This window comes from Phyllobates terribilis, unplaced genomic scaffold, assembly GCF_046119375.1.
Source record: "Phyllobates terribilis strain yellow unplaced genomic scaffold, ASM4611937v1 Scaffold_11__3_contigs__length_659146591, whole genome shotgun sequence".
Taxonomy (NCBI): Eukaryota; Metazoa; Chordata; class Amphibia; order Anura; family Dendrobatidae; genus Phyllobates; species Phyllobates terribilis.
The window spans coordinates 117,587,258-117,607,212 of NW_027362771.1; the positions used below are offsets into that span (position 1 = coordinate 117,587,258).

Below are 19,955 nucleotides of genomic sequence, written 5' to 3' on the forward strand. Positions count from 1 at the left end.
CTAGAATAAATTGACTAAAGAAAGAGCAATCAAGTGAAAGCTTGACTACATGGCCAATGTCAGGAGGGAGTGTCGCTTTTCCTGCCAACCAAATGCTCATGCAAGGATGAGCAGGAAATCTATGGCTGAGAAAGAAATGGAGACTGTGGTGCTTAATGATCTTTGCTTAGCAACTTGACTCTGCTGTTGGCAGAAGTCACAGGCAGGATCCCAGGACTGAACATTTATGTTAACAAGGTATTTTCATCCCATAAAGTGATGGAATATCGTTAGGATATTAACTTAGTGATTGTTGGGTGTCGGACCTCTGTGGCCCCAAGCAAGCCTAAGAAGTAAGGAGCTCTACCAGATTCCCTGCTGCAGGACCCTTTGCACAGAATGTCCCAAAGCACTGCTGTGGAGATAAAGACTGTCGGGGCACTTAATGAACAATGATCAAGCAATGTGGCCCCTTCATTTTCAGGATCAGTGGAGGTCCTTGATGTTGAAACTTCACTGGTCGTAAGGTGATAGAATATCCTAAGGCCATGCCATCACTTTATAAGATGATGATAACCCTTTAAATGCTTTGTGCACTTTTGCAACCACTTTTTGTATTTCTCCAAAGCATAAAAAATGGATTTACTTTGCAAATAGTGTTGATGAAAAATCTCCTACAATTTGACTTTACAACTCCTATGCAGACCTGTGTGTCTGTTACAGACTATAAAACCACGGTGTGTTGCCTAGTTCTTCAGCCATGACTTTCACGGCTATAATCAAAGTTTATTATGTTTTTATTATTATTTTATTTTAAATGAATTGAAGCAATAAAAATGGCTTTTTCTGATAGTAATAGTATTTATGATATGTATCAGAGAGTTGAGTAATTTTACGGCTTCAAATATGTAACATGTAGGTATGACGTGCCCCCTGGGCCTGTGCTGTGCAAGGGGATACCCGGAGCCGGATCGCTGGGGGTTGTAGTTCTCCGTGGCGGTGACCCGGTCCGTGCCCAGGGCGGTCAAACCAGTGGCAGTCTATTTGTATTGTAATAAGTGTCCGACTACGCCACCCGTGGATTGCGGTCAGTGGGGACCGCCGCTGCGCTGCAGACCGCTGAGGCTGATGTTGTTTGCGCAGCTGAGTATGGGATGACTCCCCACGGGAGAAGTATTGCCTCAGGGCAGCTAATGTGGATGATGGTGGTGATGGTGTGAGTGTCCCAGTACTGATGGTGCTGGTGCGGCGAGGAACCACAGAGACGTGCAGTTGCAGTTTTCAATGCTTTACTCACAGTTCTTTATCAGGTCACTTGTGCGCAGTTAGGACCGCCCGAGTCATGCTGCGTCCACCAGGTGAGGGACTCGGTCAACTCCCAGGCAATTCCGGAGTGTGGTTCAGAGCTCCCTTCTCTTTCCTTTCTCTGGCCGTCCCCACCAGTGACCCACCTTTGTCCAGCTTCCTCGGGCCTTCTGTTGGCGAAACCTCTCTCCGGTTTCCCTGACCCTATACGGTATGCCTTTCTGGTGGATGTAGTGAGGGGTCGCACCAAGATGTGGTAACAACCTCCGGTCTTTGGCTGAGGAATCTGTTGCCTCCACCAATTTGGGTTCCGGTACCCTGGTTCTGCCAACCCTTCACCCTGTATCTCCTCTGGGCATATGGGGTTCCTTCTGTCCTCGTGTCTCTGGGCCTTTCTCTGTGTTCCTTGCTTCCTTTCTCCTCTGTTCCAGTTCCTTTCCTACTTTCCTTTCTGTTCCTTCTTCTCTCTCTCTCTCTCAGGCTCCAGCCTCCTGACAAGGCCTGCCTGCAGAGCAGAGCCCATGCAGGGGCTCTGCTTCCTGTCTTCTCCTCAGACTGTCTCCACTGAACTGAACTCTGATCTAAGATGGTGCCCACCTTTTATACCTCCTTCTGACACCCGAGCCCAGGTGACTAGCAACCAATGGGCTCCTATCTATGCCCAGAGACCCACCCCTATCTGCTCCTACACCACTGGGTATTCCACCCCCTCCCCACTCCAGCCAGGGACAGATGCTGTCGTGCCTGCACTTCTGTGGGAGCACCGTTGAGCTGTCCCTCGGAAATGGGGTGTGTGTGGTGCATGCAGCTAAACGAGTCCTGGTCCACACTCCATCCTTACCCGGGAGTGGAATATCACACCTCTGGTCTGAGGTGCAATACCCCTGTAGCAGCCGAGCCCTCGGGGTGCTACATTCTCCCCTGGTAAATCACAGCACTTCCTCGGGCTGGAAAAGAGCAAAGACAATTCAAAAACATGCAATACTTTTTCAAAACTTTTCACATTAGAAACCGGCCGGCATTATTCAACTTCCCTTTATGGGAAACACTTTCTCTTTACTAGACATTATACTGCACTTTTAATATTACTGGAACTCTTTTGTCATATAACATTTTCTAGCAGCATATAAAACTATTCAGCATATCAAACTTTTTCTGGTAAAACATTTTAGTAGATTCTCTTCTTCACTGGCCACTGTGCAACTTGCGACCAGGTAAAGGTGCAACAGTCCATTTAATTCCGAGGTAGGCGTTGCAGTTTTTGTATAAAACCAGTAGGGGGCGCTTTAAGAAGCGCAACTATATACAAGGGATGGCCGCTCTCAGTCCTCGGCCAGTGGGGATAGGGGAATGGCTGCTCACAGTCCTCAGCCTGGTTAGGGATTAGGGGCACACAGTTCTTTAACAGTTCCATACTAGTCCCAACGGGGACCACACTTCAATCAGCAACAGTTCTTGTACCCTGACGGGTAACTATATACAGTTCCACTTTACCGTTCACTGGTAACGGTGTCCTCCTCGCTCTTCCGGGTAATCTTCTGGTCCGTAAGGACCCTCGGTGTACTCAGTTTCTGGGCGGTACTGTAGTTCCTCTTCCGTGAGCCGGTGAACGTGGAGGGCGTACGGTCCCTTGGCACCCTTGTGCCGGGTGAAGGTGACCACATCACCCGGGTAGAGATCGCGTCCGCGGTGTCCCTCTGGCAGGTGGCTCTCGACGTCCCTGCGGGTGACAAAGACGTCGCCGGGGGTTCGATGGTCTCGGATAAAGCCCCAGCCATGCTCCAGCTGGAACTTTATTACGGTCCCGTTGACTCGGGGACCGCGGGCGGCTCGGGGGTCTTGTCGGGCCCTGCGCTTCTGCTCCGCGCTCCGGGCCTGCAGCTGTTCTTCTCGGATTCGCCTCTCCCGCCGTTCCCTTTCAAATACCTCCAGCTGTTGACGGCAGCTCTCCTCACGCCGGGCTGCGTCCGCCCGGGTCTCCTGGGTGAACCCCATGAGATTCTCACCGGTGGGATCCCATGCGAATTGAGTGTCCTCCAGCGGGAGCGGAGCGATTTTGGGTGGCTCCGGAGCCGGGATCAGAGGCTCACACAGGGGTCGTTCCCTCCGTAGACGGGGGTTGACGTACTCCGGTGGCCACACGAAGGGCAGCCCGTCCGGGCTGGTATGTTGCGCAAAGAGGTCTGCGCCCAGGGGTGGCACCACGGGCCTCGGTCGGGGAGCAGCGCCCGGGGGCACTCGGCCTTGCGACCAGGCCGGGGAATTTCCGGTTGGGTCTGGGGGTGGCACTGTTGAGGAAGAGGGCGCTGGAGGGGCAGCGGCGCCCGGGTTCACCAGGCCTTGCGACCAGGACGGTGGTACTTCCTCTTTTGCCGCGCCCGGGGTCGAGGGGCGTGGCGCGGAACGGGGCGTGACCGCGGCTCCTGCCGCTTGAGGCCTAGTTGGGAGCAGTGGCGGCGCGGCAACGGGTTTGGTGAGTAGGGCTTCGGGCTCTGCGACGGGAGGCTGGGGCAGGCTTACAGCTGCTGGGCTCGGGGTGATGACGTCCCCATTACCTGCCTCAATCCTCGCGGCTCCCTCCGCAGCATCGTCTCCGGCCTTCGTCCCTCCTGCACCATCCTCAGAGGCAGGCGTGCTCCAGGTTGCGAGTGGCGCCTCCTGCTGGCGGGTTCCAGCCTGCCGAGCCATCTCCCTTCTCCATTCGGCCAGCGCATCCTGCTGTGCCCGGACCATCCTCCGGTCCAAGTCCTCCAGCGCAGCCTGTGCACGCTCCGGGTCTCTGGGGAGCTGCGCCAGGATCTCCACCAGGCTGTCCGGCGGTGCGGCCTGCAGCAGGCTTCGGACCAAGGTGTTGGCACTGCTGGACACTTCCTCCATTTCCGGGTGCGGTCTGTCCAGACTGATCCAGACCACGCCCTGCCCCACAGTTTTCTTCACTTCCCGCCCCCATTGGGGGTGGTCCTGGGGCAACTTGGTGACAGTCAGTTTCAAGGGCAGCCCTCCCACGCTGATGGACATCTCCACTGCTGCATTCATGGCTGGTGGGGGCGGGCTCCTTCTTTGGCGCCACTCTGGGACCTGGCCCACGATCGGAGGTGGCTTCCTGCTGTCCTTTGGTGCGCACATAATGGCGTCCGCTCTGCCAGGGTGGGAAAAACGGATGAAGATGGCGGGAAACGGTCCAAGATGGCGTCTGATGGCGGGAATCGGCTCCGGATGGCGGGAAACTTCTTTTTAAGGTACATGTGCAGTTTTCTTCAGGCACGCAATACCCGCTTGTGGCGGGTTGGTAATGATCCTGCCGACTACGCCAAAGTTGACGCGCCCCCTGGGCCTGTGATGTGCAAGGGGATACCCGGAGCCGGATCGCTGGGGGTTGTAGTTCTCCGTGGCGGTGACCCGGTCCGTGCCCAGGGCGGTCAAACCAGTGGCAGTCTATTTGTATTGTAATAAGTGTCAGACTACGCCACCCGTGGATTGCGGTCAGTGGGGACCGCCGCTGCGCTGCAGACCGCTGAGGCTGATGTTGTTTGCGCAGCTGAGTATGGGATGACTCCCCACGGGAGAAGTATTGCCTCAGGGCAGCTAATGTGGATGATGGTGGTGATGGTGTGAGTGTCCCAGTACTGATGGTGCTGGTGCGGCGAGGAACCACAGAGACGTGCAGTTGCAGTTTTCAATGCTTTACTCACAGTTCTTTATCAGGTCACTTGTGCGCAGTTAGGACCGCCCGAGTCATGCTTCGTCCACCAGGTGAGGGACTCGGTCAACTCCCAGGCAATTCCGGAGTGTGGTTCAGAGCTCCCTTCTCTTTCCTTTCTCTGGCCATCCCCACCAGTGACCCACCTTTGTCCAGCTTCCTCGGGCCTTCTGTTGGCGAAACCTCTCTCCGGTTTCCCTGACCCTATACGGTATGCCTTTCTGGTGGATGTAGTGAGGGGTCGCACCAAGATGTGGTAACAACCTCCGGTCTTTGGCTGAGGAATCTGTTGCCTCCACCAATTTGGGTTCCGGTACCCTGTTCTGCCAACCGTTCACCCTGTATCTCCTCTGGGCATATGGGGTTCCTTCTGTCCTCGTGTCTCTGGGCCTTTCTCTGTGTTCCTTGCTTCCTTTCTCCTCTGTTCCAGTTCCTTTCCTACTTTCCTTTCTGTTCCTTCTTCTCTCTCTCTCTCTCAGGCTCCAGCCTCCTGACAAGGCCTGCCTGCAGAGCAGAGCCCATGCAGGGGCTCTGCTTCCTGTCTTCTCCTCAGACTGTCTCCACTGAACTGAACTCTGATCTAAGATGGTGCCCACCTTTTATACCTCCTTCTGACACCCGAGCCCAGGTGACTAGCAACCAATGGGCTCCTATCTATGCCCAGAGACCCACCCCTATCTGCTCCTACACCACTGGGTATTCCACCCCCTCCCCACTCCAGCCAGGGACAGATGCTGTCGTGCCTGCACTTCTGTGGGAGCACCGTTGAGCTGTCCCTCGGAAATGGGGTGTGTGTGGTGCATGCAGCTAAACGAGTCCTGGTCCACACTCCATCCTTACCCGGGAGTGGAATATCACACCTATGGTCTGAGGTGCAATACCCCTGTAGCAGCCGAGCCCTCGGGGTACTACAGGTACATATGAGATGGTATTACTTGATTCGGAAAGGTAGAGGGTTTGTTCCTCTCAAATTGCTTCTTAGGTATTAGAGCCCTGAATAAACGTTGCTCACTCCACATCTCCAGCCATAGAAGACAACATGGCCCTTCTAGCACTGACCTTCATAATTACTGACAGATTGCTTGCTATTTTTGGAATCCACACCACAGGTATTTTATTACCTTTGTTAATCACTTCTCCCTACCAAAACCACATGAATTTTTAATAATTCCATTACTGAGGAAAAGTAGGGTTAAGCAAATGTCTAATGACCCCTTACATATGTTCTGAAAAAATCCAGCGGTGCAGAAATAATTGAAAGGTGTTTGGGCCTTTTAGTTGTACTGTATGTGTCCATTTTTCTTGTCAGAAAAGTTGACAAGTTTACAGATATTACTTGGTCCTGCTGTGTCCAAACAGCTGGAAGAAAAGGCCCTGAGGCTTATTATAGAGATTTACCTGTGGGTAGCAAATTTGGCACCTGATAGCACAGTAGGCTGGAGGTTGATGGATGTCAATTAGATTGCAGGAGAATTTCCAAAAACCTCAACCTCCTATAGTGACCAGGCATGTAACAATGTGACCCCATCACCCTGCTGACGTGTACTGCCTGAAGCCAGCACCCCACCATGACCATTTTTCTTTCTCCTTTTCAATCCTTTACAGCACATGTTGAGAAACCTCTGTAATTGTGATATTTTTCACAGATGTTTTCACGCACATTTTTTTTAAATCACTTTTATAAGATACTGTCTTGTTGTTCTTCATAAGGATCTGTTCTGATCTCTTCTAAGAGCTACTACAGCGCATAAATGGCATTCATATGGAAGCATACTGACAGCAATACAATGGGCAAGATGATTCTCCATAGAGTACTGAATTATAGTCTAAAATTTGCATTGAATGTCTAGAAATGCCAACAGGAGGTTGTGACATTAGTGTCCTAATTAGAGATGAACAAACCCAAACTATAAAGTTCGGGGTTCATACCAGACTCCTAGTGTTCTGTGCTGAACTTCGAAAACAAACTTCTCCCGGAAGACCGTTTTAGTGTTCGGAGTTCTGGGTGAAGTCCAGAGAGAGAGAATTTTACAACATCAAAGTTTGGGTCCTTATTGACTTTTATGGGGTTCAGGTTCTGGTACCCAAACCGAACATTGGACTAAAGTTCTGTCAAACCCAAACTTCCATTGGTCTGCTCATCCCTACTTATCACAGATCTTTCGTGGATGTAGGCTTGAACAAATCATCACTTCCAGGACTCCTTCTTGTTCTTTACACTGAAGATAGTTCTTAATGGCATTGATTGTATGTTTGGGGTCATTGTCCTAATGCAGAATAAATTTGCAGCTAATCAGACGCCTCCCTAATGGTATTGCTTAATGGTATTGCTAAGTTAGTTTAGCAGAGTGCTTTTACAACTAAACAAATCACAAACCAGATCAGCTTTCACCTATGCCCAAACTGCTACTATGTTTGCCTCATTCTACCCAGGACATGCATGTATGCTGCTGAGAAAACCAGCATTAAGGAAGGTAGGTGCAGATGAGAGTATTTGCAGTCCAAGAGCGATCCGAGAAAACATCATATCGCACTTGGGCCAATGTTATGTTATGGGGCTGTGCATGTCATAATTTTTCCTCAGACCAAGCCGGTCTGAGGAAAGGATTGTTGCATGCCCGAGTTTGATCCGATATTCAGTGGGTCTGTAGAAACCATCGGACTGCACTCAGATAACATCTGTGTTCACTCCGATTTCCACGAACGCACTGAATGGAACATATGGAAAAATACCTTTCTCTATCTTCTCCTCATCCGAGAGAATTGGATCACAGTATGCTCACACTCTGATCAGAGCATGATTTGCATAATTGACCCGATTATCTCTCTCACCCTTAGGCTAGGGTCACAGGAGCAAAAATTCTCTCATCTGAGAGAATCGGATCACACTCTGATCAGAGTTTGATCAGAGTGTGAGTATAGTGAGCTCCGATTCTCTTGGATGAGGGGAGGATGGAGATAAAAAATTTCTCCATTCAGTCAGTCCATGGAAATCGAATTGCACTCATATGTCTTCCGAGTGCAGTCTGATGTTTTCCACGGACTCATTGACTTGCATGGTTGAGGGCAATCCGAATATCGGATCAGACTCTGGCCTGCTGCAAATGTTTTTTCCCCGGACCGGCTCTGTCCGAGGAAAAAATCGGACATGTCATTCACAGCCCCATAGCATAAAATTGGTCCGGTGTGATCCGATGTTTTGTTGGATCGCACTTGGACCGACAATACGGTCGTCTACACTAGCCCTTTTTGAGATATATATGTGAGTCCACCTGCTTATAACAGAATGTTACTAGAGGAAATTGCAGCTGCAACTTGCGGCTTAACAGTCCTGAAGCAATTTCAAACCAATTTCCGTTTATTTATAACACTTCCGCCAGTCTTGTCTTAGCTGGATCTCCGACTTGTGTGTAAAACTGAAAACTGCAGCTGAACTCCACCCGTCTACCGTATTGTGTGTTTCAGCAGGGGAGAGAAGTAAATTGGCAGTGTTGTGGAAAATTGTTTCCACTCAGTACACTATTTAATAGCATAAAATGTCAGCTACAGATTTGCGACAGAAATGTTTGTATCTTAGGATGTAAGTGCTTCCTCTTCTTTGTTTCCCAGTAATATGCCCTTTGTGTCAAAAGTCACTTACAGTGCACTTTCCAGCTTCTCTTTCTTACAAATGATTTTGATTCTGCTTAACAAAGTTCCAGTGAAAGGCTCCTCTTGAAATCTACTTGGTAGGGTAATCTGCCTCAATAAATGGACAGTCAGTAGGTAAAAAAAAAGAAATAGTCTTCACCTTAAAGCACCACTCCAGCGGGGTTTTTTTCAATGTCAGCTGGAGTGGTGGCACTAATGTAAGTTCCCTGCCACTGCACTAGTATTATACAGCCACCGTCTTCGGTTCTTCTTGACACCGCTCCGGTCTCTAAACACCATCTTGTGACCGCAGCTTCTGACTGACCAGAAGTCAGAGGCAACGGTCACAAGATCTCAATGGAAGTCTATGAGGGCCTCGTTCTGTCTCTCATAGACTTACATTGAGTTGTTATTTCTGGCTCACCCAGCAAACAGTGACGAGATCTGGCGGGTCACAAACTGCAGAGGACGACCGGAGTGGCGCTGATAACAGATGAAGACAACAGCTGATAAGAAAAATAATAGAGGCAGGGAACTTACATTAGTGACACCACTCCGTTTCTGCAATAAAAAAAAAAAAACGCTGGAGTGGTGCTTTAAATTTTAACACCACAATGTCATAGTATATCAAAACCATTCATAGTCACATACCTAAAAACACACGTCCATCAAGTTTTACCTTTCCGATTTTCATTATGTATCGTTCATTTCTATGTGAAATGTACTGATCAATGCCATCTGTCATTAGTGTGAGGAACTGTCTCAGACTTATGATCTGCACTGTATGTCAGCTACTGTAAGAACCACGTGCCCCCCATGTTGGGGAAAAATGAGTAGATCCTATAATGGCATAGCAAAGCAAAAGGAGGGCATCAGTTCTTTTTGCTTCAACAATACTGAACAGTAGTGGGTAATACATTTATGTTCTTGCTCAGCTGTTTCCATCATTGCTATAAACTTTGAATAAAGGGAGGGGTTCAACCATATGGTTATGCATTGTTGATGAATGTTTAAATTAAATAGGCAAAATAATTTGTGGGTCCATTTACATGGCTCAGCCGGCAGCACGATACGGTCCTTTATATGGATTGGCGGTTGTTTAAATGCCTATTTACATAGGCAGAACAAAGTAAATGATGTCCACTGAGTGAACTATAGTAGATTGCCCTGCACATAGACTGCCATTGTTCTCGGCAGCATGAGTCCTGTTTACACGGGACTATGCACCGTCGGGAACGATTCACAGTTACATTGCAATGTAAATGCCCCTTTAGTCTGCAGCATTATTTGCGTGATCTTGTAGAAATTCTTCATAGTACAAAGGGGTTAATCTCCTCTTCATTAGTCCCATTCTCAGCCAGTGGCTGTCTGTAAAGCCATCCACATGGGCAGGGCTTACTATTATTTGGGATTACTGTAGACAGGGCACAACAGGGAAGCTTCTGCTGTCACCAGTTGTCTGACAGCCAGACACAGGACTGTGTGGAGAAGCAGGGGGACATGGTTAAGCTTCTGAGATAATAATTGTTGACATAACAGAAGACAGAACCTAGTGTGTATTTACATGTGCCTCTTTAGCCATAAGTAACATTTTCGTTTTATGATGTTTTAATCAGCTGGAAGCATATTTAAGTGATCATAAATGATTTATGTAACAAACATTCCTTGTAAAGAAAGTTCCCACCCAGGAGCTAAATGAATGAAATTCCTAGAGAATGCACTGTGTGTTATACTGACGTTATAGTCAGCGTTACCGTTTGCAAGTCAAATTACAAAATCCATGATTCCGTATGTATTATCAAGGTTTTCACAAGGGGAATCTTTAATTCTGGATTATGGATTGGATGCATTAAATTTATCCTATAGCAATAAGGTGGCCAAAAGGAGATTACCACAGACTATAGCCCCGCTATTGTCCCAGAGGATCAAATGTATTCAGTATTCAGTGAGTGGCTTATCATTTACATGTGCTCTAGCAAGATAACTTGTAATCTAGTGAGGAGAGTAGCCCTGCAGCCAAGACTCTTAGAAAATGCTGCACTCAACTCAAGAATCTCCTGCTGTTCTGCGTACCTTTCTGCTTCTGTCGGCTAATGATCTAGATGCTCTTGATTTGTAAATGTGTAATATATGTGAACTATACCTGAGAAATACCTGAGGAATTGGTCTGCACACACAGTAATCCATTATGGCAGGGGGTCTGCAGAGAATGTCATCATGGGCCACAGGTTATGAATTCCTTGCTTAGATCCAGCTCATTTCTTTATTCCATTAGGTCTCGAAGTCTTAAAGGGGATTTCCCACGAACGAAAGATCATTTTAATCAATAGATCTTGGAATAAAAATAACTTTCACAATTGGATGTGTTTAAATAAAATGTTCCTGTGCTGAGATAATCTTATAAATGTGCGATCCCCTGCTGTCCTGTCTGTATACTCTTTTGCTCCCCCCCCTGCCCAGGAGCTGTGGTATGATCAGACCATGTTCCTGTACGGTCAAACACAGCCATTACACAGTACACAGCAGGAGCACATTTATAAGATTATCTCAGCACAGGAACATTTTATTTACACACATTCAATTGTGGAAGTTATTATTATTATTCCAAGATCTATTGATTAAAATTAACTTTTGTTCGTGGGAAAACCCCTTTAAGTTTTCACTGAGGACCTGTCTTACATACAGTATTAACAGTGAAGCATTCTCAGCATTAGGATTTGTACTATGTGTACTCTAGAATAAACTCTATATTTTAGGATATATATATATACAGTACAGACCAAAAGTTTGGACACACCTTCTCATTTAAAGATTTTTCTGTATTTTCATGACTTTGAAAATTGTACATTCACACTGAAGGCATCAAAACTATGAATTAACACATGTAGAATTATATACTTAACAAAAAAGTGTGAAACAACTGAAAATATGTCTTATATTCTAGGTTCTTCAAAGTAGCCACCTTTAGCTTTGATGAATGCTTTGCACACTCTTGACATTCTCTTGATGAGCTTCAAGAGGTAGTCACCAGAAATGGTTTTCACTTCACAGGTGTGCCCTGTCAGGTTTAATAAGTGGGATTTCTTGCCTTATAAATGGGGTTGGGACCATCAGTTGTGTTGTGCAGAAGTCAGGTGGATACACAGCTGATAGTCCTACTGACTAGACTGTTAGAATTTGTATTATGGCAAGAAAACAGCAGCTAAGTAAAGAAAAACAAGTGGCCATCATTACTTTAAGAAATTAAGGTCAGTCAGTCCGAAAAATTGGGCAAACTTTGAAATTGTCCCCAAGTGCAGTTGCAAAAACCATCAAGCGCTACAAAGAAACTGGCTCACATGAGGACCGCCCCAGGAAAGGAAGACCAAGAGTCACCTCTGCTTCTGAGGATAAGGTTAACAGCTGCTCAGATTAGAGACCAGGTCAATGCCACACAGAGTTCGAGCAGCAGACACACCTCTACAACAACTGTTAAGAGGAAACTTTGTGCAGCAGGCCTTCATGGTAAAATAGCTGCTAGGAAACCACTGCTAAGGACAGGCAACAAGCAGAAGAGACTTGTTTGGGCTAAAGAACACAAGGAATGGACATTAGACCAGTGGAAATCTGTGCTTTGGTCTGATTAGTCCAAATTTGAGATCTTTGGTTCCAACCACCGTGTCTTTGTGCGACGCAGAAAAGGTGAACGGGTTGACTCTACATGCCTGGTTCCCACCGTGAAGCATGGAGGAGGAGGTGTGATGGTGCGGGGAGCTTTGCTGGTGACACTGTTGGGGATTTATTCAAAATGGAAGGCACACTGAACCAGCATGGCTACCACAGCATCTTGCAGCGGCATGCTATTCCATCCGGTTTGCGTTTAGTTGGACCATAATTTATTTTTCAACAGGACAATGACCCCAAACACACCTCCAGGCTATTTGACCAAGAGGGAGAGTGATGGGGTGTTACGCCAGATGACCTGGCCTCCACAGTCACCAGACCTGAACCCAATCGAGATGGTTTGGGGTGAGCTGGACCGCAGAGTGAAGGCAAAAGGGCCAACAAGTGCTAAGCATCTCTGGGAACTCCTTCAAGATTGTTGGAAAACCATTTCCGGTGACTACCTCTTGAAGCTCATCAAGAGAATGCCAAGAGTGTGCAAAGCAGTCATCAAAGCAAAAGGTGGCAGCTTTGAAGAACCTAGAATATAAGACATATTTTCAGTTGTTTCACACTTTTTTGTTAAGTATATAATTCCACATGTGGTAATTCATAGTTTTGATGCCTTCAGTGTGAATGTACAATTTTCAAAGTCATGAAAATACAGAAAAATCTTTAAATGAGAAGGTGTGTCCAAACTTTTGGTCTGTACTGTATATATATATATATATATATATATATATATATATATATATATATATATATATATACAGTACAGACCAAAAGTTTGGACACACTTTCTCATTTAAAGATTTTTCTGTATTTTCTTGACTATGGAAATTGTACATTCACACTGAAGGCATCAAAACTATGAATTAACACATGTGGAATTATATACTTAACAAAAAAGCGTGAAACAACTGAAAATATGTCTTATACTCTAGGTTCTTCAAAGTAGCCACCTTTTGCTTTGATGACTGCTTTGCACACTTTTGGCATTCTCTTGATGAGCTTCAAGAGGCAGTCACCGGAAATGGTCTTCCAACAATCTTGAAGGAGTTCCCAGAGATGCTTAGCATTTGTTGGCCCTTTTGCCTTCACTCTGCAGTCCAGCTCAGCCCAAACCATCTCGATTGGGTTCAGGTCTGGTGACTGTGGAGGCCAGGTCATCTGGTGTAGCACCCCATCACTCTTCCTCTTGGTCAAATAGCCCTTACACAGCCTGGAGGTGTGTTTGGGGTCATTGTCCTGTTGAAAAATAAATGATGGTCCAACTAAACGCAAACCGGATGGAATAGCATGCCGCTGCAAGATGCTGTGGTAGCTATGCTGGTTCAGTATGCCTTCAATTTTGAATAAATCCCCAACAGTGTCACCAGCAAAGCACCCCCACACCATCACACCTCCTCCTCCATGCTTCATGGTGGGAACCAGGCATGTAGAGTCCATCCGTTCACCTTTTCTGCGTCGCACAAAGACACGGTGGTTGGAACCAAAGATCTCAAATTTGGACTCATCAGACCAAAGCACAGATTTCCACTGGTCTAATGTCCATTTCTTGTGTTCTTTAGCCCAAACAATTCTCTTCTGCTTCTTGCCTGTCCTTAGCAGTCGTTTCCTAGCAGCTATTTTACCATGAAGGCCTGCTGCACAAAGTATCCTTTTAATAGTTTTTGAAGAGATGTGTCTGCTGCTAGAACTCTGTGTGGCATTGACCTGGTCTCTAATCTGAGCTGCTGTTAACCTGCGATTTCTGAGGCTGGTGACTCGGATAAACTTATCCTCAGAAGCAGAGGTGACTCTTGGTCTTGCTTTCCTGGGGCGGTCCTCATGTGAGCCAGTTTCTTTGTAGCGATTGATGGTTTTTGCAACTGCACTTGGGGACATTTTCAAAGTTTGCCCAATTTTTCGGACTGACTGACCTTCATTTCTTAAAGTAATGATGGCCACTCGTTTTTCTTTACTTAGCTGCTTTTTTTTTGCCATAATACAAATTTTAACAGCCTATTCAGTAGGACTATCAGCTGTGTATCCACCTGACTTCTGCACAACACAACTGATGGTCCCAACCCCATTTATAAGGCAAGAAATCCCACTTATTAAACCTGACAGGGCGCACCTGTGAAGTGAAAACCATTTCCGGTGACTACCTCTTGAAGCTCATCAAGAGAATGCCAAGAGTGTGCAAAGCAGTCATCAAAGCAAAAGGTGGCTACTTTGAAGAACCTAGAATATAAGACATATTTTCAGTTATTTCACACTTTTTTGTTAAGTATATAATTCCACATGTGTTAATTCATAGTTTTGATGCCTTCAGTGTGAATGTACAATTTTCATAGTCATGAAAATACAGAAAAATCTTTAAATGAGGTGTGTCCAAACTTTTGGTCTGTACTGTATATATATTCAATTTTTTTTTAATGCTGCTCATCCTACACATGATTCCAACTATTGTTTCAGTGGTTATTCTTTGTATTTTTTTGCTAAAGAAGCATTCTCATAAATATTTTTTGTCATTAAAACTGTGCATATATGCATGTAATGTAGTGTGTGTGTTAATATACTCCCCTACCATCACTCTCTCCAGGATCCAGCACTGTTCTGCTCCTCTGCTCTGCATGATCCAGAAGTGGCTTTAACAATATAAACTTATAGAGTGTCAGAACCAGGTCACAATTGCCAGGTTATCACTTATTTTATTCCTGCTTTTCCCCTGAGTATTCTTTTTTTTAATCCACCACAGTTTCAGAGACGTGTGCTTTTTTTTAATTTAGTGCACCCAACATGCATAATTTTTATGTCCGTTACCAATGGGGCGGTACTTACACGATTCTCTGGGGCATGCTTCTTTAGGCTGCTCTGCTAAAGTACCTTGTGAGCAACGCCTCCTTGGTAAAGATCTTAAAACTAATGGCTCTTCAGATTAAAAAAAATAAATATGGAATACTCAGGAGAAGCAGGATTAAAATGTGCAAAATCTGGCCACTTTTGCCTTGGTTATAGGTTCTTTTTAATATACAGTACTGTGCTACAGCTAGTATAGGGCCTAGTAAGGCAGAATATTTTCTCTTTGGTGCTCTGGCATCATGTACCGCTCTATAAGTTCTGGCATTAGGCATAGGTGTTATGTTTCAAATATTTCTCTAGTAATTCAATGTTCCAGTGACACACTACTACTTTGCGAAGAATAACCTAGACTGTATTTTTCTCTTCCCCTACAGGTGGATGTTTCCAGTAATGTCCTTTTGCACCAGATGAGACGGGATCAAGTTACAGACATTTGTCGGGCAAATAATGTATCAAGCAAGAAACGTCGAATGTTGACTCCCAATGACTTGAAACATTTAGTGGTAGACGAATACCATGAAATGATCTATTGCTATGTCCCAAAAGTGGCGTGTACTAATTGGAAGAGAGTAATGATGGTCCTTACAGGAAGAGGTAAATATAGCGACCCAATGGAAATTCCAGCCAATGTAGCTCATGTTTCATCCAATCTGAAGACCCTCAACCAATACAGCATTCCAGAGATTAACCATCGCTTGAAAAATTTTATGAAGTTCCTGTTTGTCCGGGAACCATTTGAGAGGCTGGTTTCGGCATACAGAAACAAATTTACCCAGAAATACAACACCTCGTTCCACAAGCGCTATGGAACCAAAATAGTAAGACGGCAACGTAAAAATGCCACCCGGGAAGCTCTGCATAATGGCAACGATGTAAAGTTTGAGGAGTTTGTCTCATATCTTATTGACCCACACACCCAAAGAGAAGAGCCATTCAATGAACACTGGCAAACCGTCTTTTCTCTATGCCACCCCTGTCATATTCATTATGATCTCATAGGAAAATATGAAACCTTAGAGGAGGACTCCAATTATGTCTTACAGCTGGCCGGGGTGGGCAACTACTTAAAATTCCCCACTTTTCCGAAGTCTACGAGAACTACTGATGAAATGACAGCCGAATTTTTCCAAAACATCAGCTCAGAGCACCAAACACAACTATATGAAGTATACAAACTTGATTACTTAATGTTCAACTACTCCACTCCTGCCTACCTGAAGCTAGAATGAGAGGATGTCTGTTTGTCACTGCGTGTGTTGAGGGACATTTTGTAAATTATCGGAAGGCAGAAGTGGAGTTGGGGAGGCCGAGGCGTCTCATTTGCACTGCGAGCAGTACCAGCATAATAACTCAATTTCTTCATAAGGAAAGACATCTCGCTGTTTAGGGTAAATGGAATCTAAGCTAGCCTGAAGACACCCAAGCTCCTATGCTGTTCTCAATATCCATGGCGCCTTCATTCTGTATGTAAATTGTCTATAAATTATTTATAGTTATTTAAACAATGTCTCTTGGTCTGATTAAGTCTACTGTGTGTCTTTATATATAGATATTTCTTATTCTTTATAGAATATCTATATGTAGAGATATTTGTGTGTGTGTATATACATATATATGTATATATGTACATATTCTAAGAGCCAAATATTAAGTAACTAACATTCCTTGTTGAAACCCTTGCTCCTCTGTTAGTAAATAAATGAATTACCAGTGTCACCTGAATGATGTGACCTTTTTTAAAAGCCGAAACCCATTGCTGTTAGGTTTTTTCTACTCGAGAACATATATAGATGTCTTTTATTTTAATAAAAGAGGGTTATTGCATTAGTTCAGACATACTGTGAAGAATACTACAAAATGTCATTTCAGTGTTATGTATAGGTCCCTTCTCGTTGTTGACCTACGTCAGACCCCAACACATCTGCTTATGTGGTAGATGCAGTACGTAGCTCTGTAGAAGGCTGGACTCGGAATAAACAGTGTTTACACCATATTGTATAGTACTGTAACCTCATTCACTTAAAGTGAACACATTAGCTGTCCGTTCAGACATATACATTGGCTTTTGGTTCTATCTCCCTAAGATATTATGCAAAATGTGATCATTTTGAGCGCAATTAGTTTTTTTTCCAGGTGCTGCATACAACTATATAGCTTTATTCATTGCGCAGTCATGTATCATCACAGTAGAATATATTCTCATTCATCAGGAACACTTCAAGCTGAACCTCTGTAGGCAGAAGGGATTATAATCGCGGAACCTGGATATCTGGAATCTGTAGTTTATGAAGGAAATAGAGTTATGCGCCATTTTAAATGCCTTCATTTGTCTTGTAAAATGATCCCTTTTTTTACTTTTACTTAAGCTGTAAATTCTACAGCAGTTCCCTACTTTTTTTCTGGAAATTTAGGAATATTTTTGTATTTTGGTTGTTAATAATTGCACCCCTTATTTTATTAGAATGTGATATGGAGTATAAATAGTGGTAGAATTTCCATTCATCTTGAATAAATTGTCTTTGTGTTTGGAGAGGAGTATGTTAATACATGAGTTAGCTTTATTTTGGTATTTTCTAAGCTTCTGTTAAAAGTGACCTGGACTTTGTCAGTTTGTGTGCAAATGAGGAATTTGGCAGGTTGGTGAGTTTACCAATAGTATTTAGTCTATGTGACTGTGGAAAGTGCTAACCAGCATTAGAAATGGTCGTTTCCCACCATAGAAAACATTTTAGACTATTTGGTTATTCGTACAATATAAGACTACAATAAGCCTTTATGGTTTTATGTTTTATTTTAGTTATTAGCTCACCATATAAACTGTCCAAATTCCAACCCTAATATAATATAGTTCATTTTCATGTATATTGCACTGGTTGCAGGCTGGTGATAGTATTGACCCAGAATAGTCAACTTATTCTACAGTGGGTGTAATAAAGGCACAGCACTGCCTCAATGGAATGAGCCTTAAAAAGCCCACCATTTCTTTTTTTGCTGTAGAACACTATAATCATTCTGTCCCTTGAGACTTTGCATTCTGTCCCTTGAGGCTTTGCATTCGGTCCCTTGAGGCTTTGCATTCGGTCCCTCGAGGCTTTACATTCGGTCCCTCGAGGCTTTGCATTCGGTCCCTTCAGGCTTTGCATTCTGTCCCTTGATGCTTTACATTCGGTCCCTTGATGCTTTGCATTCGGTCCCTCGAGGCTTTGCATTCGGTCCCTTCAGGCTTTGCATTCTGTCCCTTCAGGCTTTGTATTCTGTCCCTTCAGGCTTTGCATTCGGTCCCTTCTGGCTTTGTATTCTGTCCCTTCAGGCTTTGCATTCGGTCCCTCGAGGCTTTGCATTCTGTCCCTTCAGGCTTTGCATTCTGTCCCTTCAGGCTTTGCATTCTGTCCCTTCAGGCTTTGCATTCTGTCCCTTCAGGCTTTGCATTCTGTCCCTTCAGGCTTTGCCTTTCGTCTTCCTGCTGGTCAGTAAATGCTTATTTCATTTGCTTATTCTTATCCCTTGTGTGTTTTCATGTTTATAGGTCTTTTCCAAAACCATTGTTGTGATATAGCTGATAATAATACATTGAACTTGTTGTGTGTTCCCTCTCCGGGGAGGATGTACTGTTGTCTTTTTGTACATAATGTTCTTTAAAGTTTGTCCCCGCTTCAGGTCCGTGCATCACTTTGCAGAGCGATGTTTTGCATGCACCTCAAGCTGTAAATGGTTAAAAAATAAAACTGTAATCTACTGGAATGGCCAAAAGATAATTTATTAATGATGTATTAAATTGTACAAATTATTGATCAAAATAAATTCAATACTTATGCAGTGAGCTGCAACTGTGGTCATTAATAACACACAGAAAGGTGGAAGACCTTAATGAGGACAAATTGGAAATTGCATACATTCTTCTATGTTCTATCATATGAGCAAGAAACCTTATTAATAATCAGGTAAGTGCAGCAAATAGATGAAGCCTCTATTATAAGGTTATGTTATGGGAAAAGGAGCAGAGTAAGATAAAGAATAATGGGCTTTTCTCCCAAATTTGAGTTTCTATCATTTCAAGGGGGAGACTGTTTTTCATTGAACCAATCTAAGACAGCGCTTATCAGGACGTTTCATATAAAAGTCCTTTATTCCTTCATATAGCAATGACAACAACAACTTTTCAGAAAGACCATACAGGTCGAAACATTGCTGTTGTCATTACTACATGGAGAAATAAAGGACGTTTATATGAAACTTCCTGATGAGTGCTGTCTTTGATTGGTTTTGTGGATTTTACATTGCTCAGGTATATTTTGACTATGTCACTCTATTATGCATAATGTGTGTTGCAGACATGCTTACTTAGAGTGGTTCTCATTGAAGAGACCCAACTATGGAGACTTATTTTCAAGGCTATCCTCTATGGGAAAAAATATGCAAAGTAACTCACAACAGTCAATCCATCTGTAGACAACACTGTTTTGGGGGTTTGCCCCTTATCATTACAGAGCAGGGAACTAGTTGGCTAAATGAAATAAGTCCCCATACATAGTTGGGTCTTTTCAATGAATGCTGATATTTCCCATCTCATTCAGCCAACCAATATCCTTCCCTGTACTGATGAGGAGCCAAAAAAATCATTGAAACAGTGCTGTCCACAAATGGATCTCTGGTTTGGCTTATATGAGTCACTTTTTATATTTTTCCCATGAAGCATTATATTGAAAATAACTATCCATACATAGTTTGGTCACATCTGTAGGAGCCGATACTCCCCCTTCCTGATCTGTATCTACGGAGCAACCCATTCAGCCAACCAGTACCTTGCACTGTGCTGATAACGGGCTAAAACCCCAAATTGGTGCTGTCTACA

The 19,955-nt window shown here is 44.6% G+C and overlaps 1 protein-coding gene across 2 annotated transcripts in view; it reads left to right on the top strand.

Annotated features, from left to right (window-relative positions):
* The window catches only part of CHST11 (carbohydrate sulfotransferase 11), a 276,139-nt gene extending 257,268 nt beyond the window's left edge, over window positions 1-18,871 (top strand). Inside the window, exon 3 of one of the 2 annotated variants that reach the window (XM_073651552.1) lies at window positions 15,478-18,871. In XM_073651552.1, the coding sequence (XP_073507653.1) occupies window positions 15,478-16,332 (855 nt within the window). In that variant the 3' untranslated portion in view covers window positions 16,333-18,871. The remainder of the gene's footprint in view (window positions 1-15,477) is intronic. The other variant, XM_073651551.1, reaches the window with a different exon arrangement.
* The last annotated feature ends 1,084 nt before the right edge of the window (window positions 18,872-19,955 follow it).